The sequence below is a fragment of the Daucus carota genome, chromosome 1 (assembly GCF_001625215.2).
Source record: "Daucus carota subsp. sativus chromosome 1, DH1 v3.0, whole genome shotgun sequence".
Lineage (NCBI taxonomy): Eukaryota > Viridiplantae > Streptophyta > Magnoliopsida > Apiales > Apiaceae > Daucus > Daucus carota.
Window position 1 is genome coordinate 49,770,031 of NC_030381.2, and position 14,020 is coordinate 49,784,050.

At 34.3% G+C, this 14,020-nt stretch overlaps 1 protein-coding gene across 1 annotated transcript; it reads left to right on the forward strand.

Moving 5' to 3' along the window:
- Window positions 1–11,520: 11,520 nt before the first annotated feature.
- LOC108199481 (protein RTF1 homolog) lies at window positions 11,521–13,495 on the forward strand. Its single transcript, XM_017367308.2, has one exon. The coding sequence runs from the start codon at window positions 11,540–11,542 to the stop codon at window positions 13,493–13,495; it is 1,956 nt and encodes a 651-aa protein (XP_017222797.1). The 5' UTR covers window positions 11,521–11,539.
- Window positions 13,496–14,020: the final 525 nt, after the last annotated feature.

Consider the following 14,020-nt stretch of genomic DNA (forward strand, 5'->3'; position numbering starts at 1 on the left):
AAATGGGTTTATGTTATTGACTGATGCACATGTGGTTTATACTAATCTCTTGGATTTTACGTTTTAAAGTTGCACTCAAGGATGGTGTTTTCTAATGAATATCACAAAGGCTGGACAGTTCTGATAGAAACAATACTTACCCAAATCCAAGAAAACCCGAAATCTTAAACCTGTACCCGAACCCTACGGGTATTGTATGGGTTCAGGTTATCCGAAAGTTTAAAAATACTTACAACGTATTTCTTCCTGTTACGAAACATTTCCTTTGTGGAGAGTTTAACATTTGTGAAGTGAGAGTATCCTGGTCTTTGCTGGTAAGTAGTTACTATCATTCTATATCTATTATCTATAGATCTTTTTACGTGTGTGTTTTTTATATTGAACGTAGAAATCTGGATGGCAGGAGTAAAATATTTGTTTTATGTCTAACCTAAGAAATATAGATTCTCTCCCGTCACAGTTTACTTCCTTGGTCCCACTACGCCATAGATGGACAAATAAGACACTTTTCTAACGTAATGACAATTTTGTGTTACCGTAGACATACTTTTTGGACCTACTGTAATACTAAGGAAACAATGTTACATTATAAATTACATCACCACTTAGTGTTACTTTAGAGCGTTTGTGTTGCAGTAGTAAGCTAGTGTTACGATAAAACATTCATGTTTGTACCACTTCGCATTACTGTTATGCTAATATTTTAATTATTAATTATTTTTATTGGATCCCACAACTGTACACGTCAGTAAAAAGTGGGCCCCACAACTGTACACGTCAGCAAAAGTGGGTCCCACAAATTTATTTTCCAGAAAAGTGGGTCCCACACTGACCGGTGGACCCCACAGGTGGGACCCACAATGCCACGTGGACATAGTGGTGGTCCCTACCTGCTGCACACGTCAGCATAGTGTTACATTTGCCTTGTGTTACAGTGCTATTGTTACTTTTGGGTTAGGGGGCCAAAAAGCTAAGTGGGCCCCATTCTTGTGAATAAAATAATATTTTAATAATTAATTATATTATTATTCAATTAATGAATTATTCAATAATTAATTAATCACCCATGTGGGCCCCACGTGTGGGCCCTGGACTTGTGAATAAAATAATATTTTAATGATTAATTATATTATTAATTAATTAATTATTAAACAATTAATTAATCACCCATGCACCACACGTGTGGGCCCCGCACTTGTGAATAAAATAATATTTTAATAATTGATTATATTATTATTTAATTCATTAATCATTAAATATTTAATTAATCACTCATGTGGGCCCCACACTTGTGAATTAATTAAATATTGAATAATTAGTTATATTATTAATTAACTAATTAATTAATCTCGCATGTGGGCCCACACGTGGGCCCCGCACTTGTGAATTAATTAATTATTTATATAATTATTTAATTCATTAATTATTAAATAATTAATTAATCACTATTGTGGGCCCCACGTGCGGGCCCCGCACTTGTGAATATAATAATATTTTAACAATTAATTATAGTAATAATTAATTAATTAATTAGTAAATAATTAATTAATCACCCATGTGGGCCCCACGTGTGGGCCCCGCACAGATGTTAATAAACGACCTTCCTGGCGTTGGGAAAAAATAATCAAAAAAAATATAATGCCCGGATTCTAGTCGGATCATAACTGTTTTCGTGTGACAGGATATGGTTCAGTTAACGGGTCGACTCACATATTCGCTGTTCAATTTTTTAAATCGATTTTCTCGACGATCCAAACGTACGGATGTTAATAAAATACCTTCCCAGCTTTGGGAAAAAATAATCAAAAAATATAATACCCGAATTTTAGTCGGATCGTAACTGTTTTTGTGTGAGAGGATAGGGTTCAGTTAACTGGATGATCAACTCACATATTCGCTGTTCGATTTTTTTGACGATCGAACCGTACAGATGTATTAAACAACCTTCCCAGCGTTGGGAAAAAATAATAAAAAAATATAATGCCCGGATCGTAGTCGGATCATAACTGTTTTCGTGTGAATGGATAGGGTTCAGTTAACTGGTCAACTCACATATTCAATGTTCGATTTTTTTAATCGATTTCCTTGACGATCCAACCGTACAGATGTTATTAAACGATCTTCCCAGCGTTAGGAGAAAATAATCAAAAAATATAATGTCCAGATCGTAGTCGGGTCGTAACTGTTTTCTTGTGACAAGAGGTTTCAGTTAACTAGTCGACTCACATATTCGTTGTTCGATTTTTTTAATCGATTTTCTTGACGATCCAACCTTACAGATGTTATTAAACGACCTTCCTTGCGTTGCGTTGGGAAAAAATAATCAAAAATTATAATATCTGGATCGTAGTCACATTGTAACATAAAATGTCGAATAATTTTCAAATTTATTAAAAAAATGGAAATTTTTTTTGACCAATCTCAGATTGGTCTGAGTCATCCTTGTACGCCAACCAATCACTAAATATAACTGTTCTAATCACTGGTTTATGGGAATTAGGTGGGGGTGGGATAAAACTGAATTATCACTAAATATAACTCTTCTGATACTAGTTTCAAGCTTTTAGTTTAAGTGAGTTTGTAGTGGAATAAGTCCATATATATATATATATATATATATATATATATATATATATATATATATATATATATATGTTCTTCAATGTTCTTTAATTTTAAATACTTGCGGTCAGTTCTTTTGATAGAGCCGATAAGAACGAGCGATATTCACGAAATCAACAATCCTATGGGGGTGTATTAAATTGGAATTTAAAGGATTTTATATAGTCTATGATTTTAATGGATTGTATTTGATTTTTAATTTTATGTGGATTGTAGATTGATAGGTCCATTATATTGCATATTTATTGTTTGTTTTCGTATTTTTATTAGCTAATTGTTTTATTTTCAGGAAAGTATAGATAAATAAAGGAATAAAAGAAAAGAAGAGAAAGAGGGATGAAAAATACAAGAAAAGGCAAAAGTGGAAGAAAATGAAGAAAAGAAAATGTAAAAGGCTTGGTTGAAATCAAGGGCTAGGATCTCACCAACACACAAGACACATGAGTGGCTTAGATTTTGTCAACCTACCCCTCAACCCTAATTTCTAGCCTATAAATACACCCCTCTTCTTCTTGTAAGAATCTCCATCTTAGTTTTACCCTAATTTTAGTAGCCTCTTTTTCAATATTTTAGATTTAGTTTTACTTCTCGATATATTAAGCATTCTTTTATATATCAATTCAAGCTCCCATCTTTGTTTTTACATCTTTTTTTTTTTATTTAGTATTTTGGTTATGAAATCTTTCTCTAACCACAAGAAAATAAAATATTGTTTGTGGATTGCTCAGAAGTTGATGAGGTTTGGTTTGAAACTGTGTTATTAGGCTAGGTTTGAAGTTTGGTTGTGTTTTGAGTTGATATGGCTTGATTTGGTGTTGATCTTGATTTTGATTTGATATTTTTATATGACTTTTAGTACAAATTTTAGTTTATGATATTGAATTGAGGTTAGTGGGTTTAAATTAGAAATATTATATTTAAGCTAGATTTAAAGTTTTTGTTAAATTTGGAGTTGATATGACTTGAGTTGGATCTTGTTTTGTTCATGGAATTGGTAATACAAGGAATATTGGGTGTAGAATATGATGTTGAATTTTATTCAGAGGTTAGTGGATTAGATCAGTTGTTATTGGAGTGGTTAGATTTTCCGGTCAAATTAATTTTCCGGCAAGATTTACACTATTCCGGCAAGATTTACACTATTCCAGTCATAAATTCGGGCATGGATCTGTTTTGTTTTTGTTGTTTGAGCTCAGACTGGTTTCTATTGTTATTAATCAGTACGTTTACACTTCCCATTTCCTTAGGAATCACGTGCCTGCCGAGAGTATATGTTTATCAGTTTATTGCACCATTTGTTTTTTTACTGATTAGATCAGCCCGTCGTGTGTATGCGCCAACCATCTCGGCGTTTTGATTTCGCGCATGAACGAGACAACCAACACATTCATTTCTGTTTGTTTTCTTCCATAACATATAAATTATGTTTAATTATCAAATTATCTCAGCATTGAGTTAGTAATTTTCCTACTCATTCCAATTTTGAAAATTTTCCTACTCATGGTGATATTATTTCAATGTTAGAAGCTATCGGATGTGAGAAGGAAACCTTTCTGATTAGTCAACTATGTAAGAAGAATTTTAGAAAATAATGTTGGGACTTCTTTATGACTTTAAGTAAGGTTTTGGCAGGAAAATATTCTTCTTATAACTCTTTAAGTACTTTTGTCCTGAAAATTGCATACAGCCTTTTGTACGGTAGAAGAATCGACATTGGCTGATTATTGCTTGATGAATTCTTTTACAAATTAGGCGGTAAAGGAGATAGAAGTCAGGCCATCTATTATGCTAGATTCCTTATGATTATTGCTAATTCTTTGTGTAAGGAACTTCACATAGAAGATAGAGATGGTACAGTTCAGGTGTGTATGCAACCAGAGAATATGTTCACTCAATTAGTTAGGGACAACTCACATTCAGAGGTTGAATTTGTGCTTCCAGATAACGTTCGAGCACAACTTCAACTTCACAAAGAATATGTGAAGAAGATAACATAAGGAGTTGTCCTCGAACGTGTTCTGGAAGCACAAATTGAATTTAAATTTTCCTTAACTAATTGAGTGAACATAGTCTTTGGTTGCATACACAGCGGAACTGTATCATCTCTATCTTATATGTGAAGTTCCTTACACAAAGAATTAGCAATAATCATAAGGAATCTAGCATAAAAGATGACATGACTACTTTCTCCTTTACCGCCTAATTTGCAAAAGAATTCATCAAGCAATAATCTGCCAATGTCAATTCTCCTACCGTACAAAAGGCTGTATGCAATTTTCAGGATAAAAGTACTTAGAGAATCATAAGAAGAATATTTTCCTGCGACAACCTTATTTAAAGATACAAAGAAGTACCACCATTCCTTTCTAAAACTCTTCTTATATATACATGGTTTGCTAACGGCTTCCTCTTCACATCTGATAGCTTTTAACTTGGAAATAATCTCACCATGAGTAGGAAAATCTTCAAACTTGGAATGAGGCAAAATGAAGGGCTTCATTAATCACGAAAGGAGTTAAGATATAACATTTACCCTTGATTTTGAATTTTATTACACCCTCGCTGCAATCTGCTTCCCTCCACATTTCTTGAACTATTTCAGCATAAATTGTGGGGCTCGCGGTGAGTGCTTAACTGATCGGAGAATTTTCAAGGAAATCGATCAGCAGATGAAAATCTGGATGCATCAATTTTTTCTCCAAAAGAGCTGCAATATTTGTAATGGCATATTCCACTTTCCCTGATGAACTGGATTTTGCGAGTGATGAAGGCATTGCCATATGAATGAAAATTTCTGAGGTACAAGTAGTTGAGATTTCGTCATCTCCAGAGGAGGAAAATCCTAGACACGACCTTTTTCTCTGCCTGATTGAACCTGCATGGGAAGCGGAAGATCGCCAACACCTTATCAAGGCAGCATCTGTACTATAATCTCAGTTGGTGGCCCGTCTCACAAGTTTTACTGACAGACCAGGTGCCAAGGATATGATGAGCCTTGCTGATGATTACTGTTACAAAACACTTGAAGGATTAGGAGATGAATACATATCTTTTAAAAATGAAGTTGACAAACTAATTGCACAACAGCAAGAGCTATTTTCTTCTAAGAAGAGAGAAGATTGGAATGAGTGGGGCATAAATTCTCTCTGATGATGTCACACATAAGTTAACCAGTGTGGAGGAGCAATTTCTATAAGGCAGCTTAAAAGAGAAAAGCTGGCAGGTGCATTACTTAAGCTTACAGAGGAGTTGGATGAGGAAGAAGAGAGAGTTAGGATTCTGACAGCGGAGAGAGATCATTGCAAGGAAGCTCCTTCGGTTGCTGAAGCTGAACTTGAAGAGAAGGCTCGTGTGGCATATAGGGAGATCGATGACCAATACAATACTGCCAATAGAAAGTTTGAGAGGATGAGTCATCATCACTTGCAACACTTAGTAAGGAAGTAACTGAATAATTTACTTAATGTGCAACTTAAAATCTTCCTTGTTACGAGTGTTTTACAAGTAAAAATTAAATGTACTGTAACATAATATCAGGACGTCAAGATTTTATTTTAAGATGCTTGGTGTAGTCTCAGTTAATTGCAGACTTTGTCATTCTATCATATTAATCTCTGCAGGTGCATGATTTAGTTTTATTCATGATATTTTAGTATCACATTTTGTACTCAGTTGTTTACAAAATTTTCAGCTTGACTTTACTTACTGTGTTTCTGTAATTGGAAGATTCTGTTGTGGTAAAACCTTATCATTGTGCATTACCATATCTGCTGTGAACCTTTACATATATGCGTGTTTCAGTTATATCTTAATTGGTATTACAGTACTATTTACAACAACTCATAATTCTTGACTATGAAAACATTATGAAACAGACCTTGGTTAGGTTAGGCTTGTTATCCCCGAATGGGCTGACCAAAGCACCCGAACGTTAATTAAATTAGTTTTTCCACACATGAACCTTTAGCTCACTATCTACCCTCTCGGCATTGCCTTCAACTTTGAAACATGATACAAGAATATATATTTAGCATGCATGTTTTTCCATATATGTCTAGAAGAGAAACCGACCTGTGGCCGGTTGCTGTGGTGATTAGGACAAGGCGATGAACTTTTTAAATTTTAGAAATCTAGATTTGAAAAATATATTAATGGGTTTGGTCGTCAGGTTAAATATATTATTTTTAAGATTCATGATGAGTTATTATTTTTAAGATTCATGAGTTTCAAAAATTGTAAAGTAACATCAATTAACAAAAAATATTAACAATATACTCCCTCTGTCCCATAATTTTTGGCTTATTTGATTTTTGATGGTCAAATTGACCAAACTTTGACCACAAATTACATATGTAATATGATTAAGAACAATTATAAAAATTATATCATTAATAAATATACTTTACGTACTTTATTATGCATATTTTATATTTTAAAAATTACAAGAGAATTACATGTAATTTGTAGTCAAAGTTCGGTCAATTTGATCATAAAAAGTCAAACAAGCCAAGAATTATGGGACGGAGGGAGTATATTTTTAAATATACGATCATAATATCTTAAATTATATCGGTCAAAAATTAAAAATATATACATATAGTAAAGTAAAGGAGGTAAGAACCGTAAATTTATGAATTTATATATACTAAATATTTAAATTACATTTGAAATTATTGTTGATAATTGATGTGTTTTCTTTAAAAAAAATTATTGTTAGATGAAGGGTTGTTACAAAACTAAATAATTGTTTGATGTATACTTAGTTCCTCTCTTCCATTTATTTACAGATGAGTTTGACACAGTGATTGAGAAAAATATATAAATTGATCATAAGATTTAAAAATCTTGAAGTGAGGAATATCGAGGATTTATTTATGAAACTTAAACACGGAGGGAATATTTAGCAGGGTACAATACAAGTTTGAGGAGTTAAGAGCATTAGTGGCTACTAAAAATAGGGTCCCTGACAACTGGTTGTCAGAGACAGATTATTTAACACACACTTCCAGGCCGTCGGATCTATATTTCAAGGGTCCAGATTAAAACTTCGTTTTTTTAAGTATCCGCTATAATTTTCCGCGGATAGGGACTTTTCCTTTCCGAAAGTCCCTATCCGCAGCCCTTGAAATATAGATCTGATGGTAATGGAGCTGTGTGTTAGATCTCCATGACAATCAGTTGTCATGGACCAAAACCCCTGCAAATAAGGGATGCATAGTGGAGTATTACATATCTAGTTTTATTAGTGGTCTCAATTCAAAAAGCATATAAAGAGCTCACTGAGAATGTTCAGGCCCTAGCTTTGATATAATATGTTATATTTTTGGTCAAGTAGGAAGAAACAAAGCCTCTCGAGAATTGGGGCATTACTCATACTAAAAATGTTTATTATAGGAGCACCACAAACAATCACACTAAAGGGAAAGAGTGAGTAACTTCTCAGGAACCACACACAGTTTTGAAAAAGAAGTAAACAAATTCAGGTCTACACTGTCAAACAAGAAAATATTGGGATGAAGACATAAGGGCTAATATTTCCATTGTGATGACCCTTATCACCCAGGAAAGGAATGCAAGATGAAGTTATATATATACCATGATCCATTGAGTTGTGTGTAATCAGATAGACAGTACATTTGATATTACCAATTACATGTACTACTATAAAAATATAGAAAAATGAGGTTGCGGCAGTACTAGAAGGCAATCAAGTCATCGTGGATTGACAATCAAATCGATCATTCAGATGTTGATGCATATATGTGATTCCATCTTAGCTAGGCAGCTGGACATCTGCTATCTTTTGGAGTTGGACATTTTGCCATCTCTTGTTGATCAACATTATGTTTGGAGATCTTATGAGTAATTTTATGTAGAATTACGGGTAGTATGACGAGTTGCAAAGTTATTCGGTTCGTATGATGATTAAGTAATTCAGCTTGGATTTTCTCTGTATCATGATTATTTTCTGTGAAAGTCTATATTTATTGTTTATTTGAGAAAATATTTGAATGATTATAATATATCCATATTAGATATATATTATGGAGTTGGATTCTTTGAAAACCAATCTATTTGGAGTACTTGACGATCATATTTAAAAATATTAGATTAGAATGTGATCTGACGCAACCCTTTTCTTTGTAGAATGTCTTTTTAAAAAGTGTGAACTTTTTAAAAAAAATTACAAACGTAGATTAAATTATAATGAATGTGGTTAAGATATTGGATTTTAATATTCCAAAAAGTGTGAACTTTTATAGAAGGTGACTCATATATTAACATATGGTCTTACTAATTCGACTGATAATATTTGAATTTAAAGCACTATTAAAAATTTTGGTAAAATAAATTCAACCAAATTCCGTTGCAGTCAACGAAAATTCTATCTGTGAATTCATAGATTTGATTACAATTGTTAAAAAATTATTGAACTGTATAGATCTATTTGAAATGAATAAACTCAACTGATCTGGTTGAGATTAATAAACCCAACTGATCTCGTCGAAGTTAATAAAAAAAACTTAAAATTAAAAATTTTCTATAAATTCTAGGGCGAAAAAGTTTGAACTATCTGTTTTTGGTTACGTTTAGTCGATAGAAAGTAATAAATTCAACTAAATTTACTAAATTTGATCATCATAAAAGCGACAAGCGACGAGAACAAATCCGATCGCACATATTAAATTTGACGAGATTTATTCTGACCATTATTAAGTTTGTCGATTGATGAAGAATATTTTTACGGGGTGTGTTCGATTGGGATTTTAATGAATTGTTTTTAGTTTATGGATTTTAATGAATTGTATATGATTTTGATTTTGTGCGAATTCTTGATAAAATGTTGCAGAGTTGATAGGATTTAAGTACAATGCTTCAAAATCTCATGGATTTTGGTGGGATTTTAAAAAAATTAATATACACCGAAAAATATCACAAAATCCATCATTTTATGAAATCCAAAAAAATCATCAGCATTTGAATACTATCAGATTTTAATGAATTTTAAACAATCTCAATTAAATATCATCGGATTTTAAAGTATAATTTAAAATCCTAATTCAATACCACCGGATTTTGTATCATAATTTAAAATTCTAATTAAATTCCCCAAATTTTTAATGGATTTCAAACAATCACAATCGAATACCCTTGAATTTCATGATGTAAAAAATGCTTTAAAATTCCAATTCAATACACTCCTCTTAGATTATATATTCAAATAAGTTCATTTATTTATTTCTTTACAAATATTATGTGCTTGTTTCATTTTGAGATCCACTCCTTTCGACCAACCATCAACTAGTTTTATCAGATAATATTTGTCATCATCATTTTTACCCGGAATTAATAAAATTTTGATATTATCAATATTCAAGGATAAGTTAATAAGTTAATTAATCAGAAGCGAAGGTTTATAAACTAGAAAACTAAATGAAAAAAATATAGGTTCACAATTGTAAATCGAAAGAACCGTATTCAACCAGTTGGGCCAAATTTTGTTTAATATACAGGCCCAAATTGGAAGTCCAAATACAGCGTGTAACATATCGCTGAAAAATCATGTCGACACTATTTTATAATACTCTACATCGAAAGATTTGGTAGGCCAGGCAAGGGTTTGATTTCCCGAGAGCGAGACTCGAGAGCTTGGTTTCCCAGTTCATCATTTTTGAGGTACGATTTATTTCTTATATTAGTTTATCTGTTCATTATAAATTTGTTAGTACTTGCATGTGTGAAGTTTAATCATCATAAATTTTCCTGCGATGAAATTTTTGTCGATGATTACCCCTTTTTTGCTTACCATCTTTGTTAAAATGCTTCGAAATCGAATTTCTTGTGATTTTCTTGCTAGCCCATGTAAAAAGATTCGATTTTTATTTCTATGAGGGTTTTAAATTGCCCTGTTTGTTGTTTGATCAGGTAAAATATCGTGGTACGCGGACGGGAAATTAGTGTAATTGCGTGTTCTTTGATTAATTCTTTTGTATTGAAATAGTTACAGTTGAAATTCTTGTGATTTTTATTTTAGCCCATGTTACAAGATATGATTTTTGTTACTATAGGGGTTTTAAATAACCATGTTTGTTAGATCAGGTAAAAATATTGTGGCACGTCGACGGGAACTTGGTGTGTATATAATTGTTAATTTCTTGATTAATTCGTTTGCATTGAAACTGTTCTAGTTGAAACTCTTGTCATTTTGCTTCTAGCCATGTAAAAAGATATGATTTTTATTACTATAGGGGTTTTGAATAACCATGTTTGTTAGATCAGGTAAAATTTCGGCCACATTGGCGTGAATTTGATGCGTAATTGCTCAATTATATTCTTGATTAATTTTTTTGCATTAAAACTGTTCTAGTTGAAATTATTATGATTTTCTTTATAACCAAGGTGAAAAGGTACGATTTGGGGTGTATAAGGATTATGTTTTTGGTAGAGCTGGTAAATTTTATATCACGTTGGCGGGAAACGGGTGCGTAACACATTGCTGTGCTGTCCTCATTCACTTCTTATAGTTTTCATGTAATGCGGATTAATTACTTCCAGGCGTTATACTTCACATAACGAAAATTGGCTCCCATATATGTGTATATGTGTATGACTTTAATGTTGACATATATGTGAGATCCCTGGCAATATGTATAAATCTTCTCATTTAGGTATATAATGTAGCGGAGAAGTTGAAATCGGTAAGGAAACAACTAAAACGGCGACGTAAAAAGGGCGTAGGGTTTTAATTAAGTGACAAACTGTATGCTGTGATTGCTTACTGTACTTCCTTTTATGTCTGATATCAGGGTATTATGTCTACAACTATCCTTATTCATTCTTATTAGTAGTATTCAGTCTTCCTAACAGTTTGATATTATTGCAGGTAACATTCACATTGTATCTGTACCTACTAGAAATGGCTGAGGCTGACCTTGAGAAGTTGCTTCTTGAGGCAGCTGGAAGAACTGACTCATCTGGGAAGAAGCGGCAGTCACCCCCATTATCACGAAGGCGGCGTGAGGGTTCATACTTTGGCAATGGAAGTGACTCGAGGGAAGATGACTCAGATGATGATCGTCGTTATGCAAGGAGGAAGCGCTCAGCGTCACAGGTTCCTTTGAAGAAAAGGTTAATTGAAGATGCTAGACTTAGAAGCCGAGAAGAAACTGATGTTGGTTATAATAGGGAGGGTGATAGTGATGATGACTCTATCGGAAGTGATCTCTACAAGGATGAAGATGACAAACGAAAGCTTGCACAAATGACAGAACTCGAGCGAGAGATGATATTGACAGAGCGTTCAACAAAGATAACCGACAGGAAGATGAAAGAAAAACTGAGAATGCAGAAAGAGAAGATGAATCAATCTAGAGAAAGTAGTCCTCCACATGTATCATCTCGCACAGGCGTGCGATCTTCTGCCAGATATGCTCACAGGGCAGCTGCCAAAGGTGATGCTTTAAATGAGTTAAGAGCAAAGAGATTGAGGCATAAGGATCTTGAGGCTCAGTGGAAAGTACAAGATTCAACCAGTGTTGGTTCTGAAAGTCGTAGATTTTCACCTGTTAAGAAGCGATACTTTACTGCAACAGCTGTAAGTAGCTCCAGCCATAGTGCAAGTGTCTCTAGAAGCGAAGATGATGGGTCCACAGGTTATGGTGATAGTGATGATGATAACATATCACCAGATTCAGCAGTTCCTACATTTGAGGATGTTAAGGACATCACTATTCAAAGGTCAAAGTTAGCTAGATGGCATATGGAGCCTTTTTTTGATGACTTAATAGTAGGTTGCTTTGTAAGGGTCGGAATTGGGAGGTGGGGGAATGCGTCAATGTACAGGCTCTGTGTTGTCAAGAATGTTGATTCATCAAACCCTGAAGAACAGTACAAGCTCGAAAACATGATAACCCACAAATTTCTAAATGTTGTATGGGGTAATGAAAATTCTGCCACTAGATGGCAGATGGCTATGATTTCGGATTCCCCTCCAACCAAAGAGGAGTTTGACCAGTGGGTTAAGGAGGTACAGCGCAGTGGTGGGTGGATGCCTAGCAAACAAGACTTGCTAGACAAGAAAGATGCAATTCAGAAGACCAGCACACATGTCTACTCAGCTGCCACTGTGAAACAGATGCTCCTGAATAAAAACTTAGCCACGTCTAGGCCTCTAAACGTTGCAGCTGAAAAGGACCGGTTGAGAAGGGAAATGGATGTGGCCATAATGAAGAATGATGAGGCAGAAGTCGAGAGGATCAACACAAGACTTTTGGAACTTGAGGCTTCCCGACAAACTCAAAGAAAAGATTGTAAGGCTATTAAGCTGGAAGAAATGAACAGAAAGAACAGGATTGATAATTTCAAAAATGCAGCTGGTCTTAACTCAGCTAGTGGCCTAAAAGCTGGTGACGCTGGCTATGACCCATTTTCAAGGAGATGGACGAGATCGAGAAATTACTATGTTCCTAAGGCAAGTGGAGGAGATAAGGCTGCAGTGGCAGGAGATGGTGAACAGACTGCTGCACTGCTTGGTCCTGATGGCAGTGGAGGACTGGTTGGGGTTGTAACTGAGGTTGGTGCAGTGGCGACCGCAGCAGCATTGGTGGCTGCAGCTGATGCTGGTAAATTGACGGATACCAGTGCTCCTGTGGATCAGGGAACCGAGTCAAATATGTTGCATAACTTTGAGCTGCCAATCTCTTTAGCTATATTGGAGAAGTATGGTGGTCCCCAAGGAGCTCAAGCAGGATTCATGGAAAGGAAACAGAGAATCGAGGCGACAGTAGGATGTAAGGTCCCAGAGAATGATGGAAGGACACATGCCAAGACGCTGACAATTAGTGACTATAAGAGGCGTAGAGGGCTTCTGTAGGACATGATGCTGTGCAAAGTCTAGGTAACATCCTTTGTTCTGTTTTATATGTATAATTTGCACTGTTGCTAATCAAGTGCCAACTAGGTTTTAATTTCTTCATTAGATATTTCAACTATACATGCTTATGTGTTTATATTTAGTGCTCATTGCTTTATCATCGTAAGTAATTAAAGTAACTTTAAGTGAATAGTAACTCTTTTTAAGGTTAGTCAATCGAGCCCTATACCTTCCTGCTAGACATGTATAAAATTAATTGCTTGACCTTCTGTTGAACCAATCAGCAATTGCAATCAACTAGATACCAGAATCTGTCAGTAAATCTCGTATCCTAGATGGGATTTGAAGTAGATTTTCGTTATCTATATAATTGGAGATATCTTTTAACGTAGATTAATGAATTTTGATCGATGACGCATTAATATGTTCAGAGATCTGAATGTGCGTCCAATAGATTCATCTGCAGCGGATGCTATATTCCTTCTATCAATCTGTCTTGACTCTTTCCAGATTTTGTTAATTCCT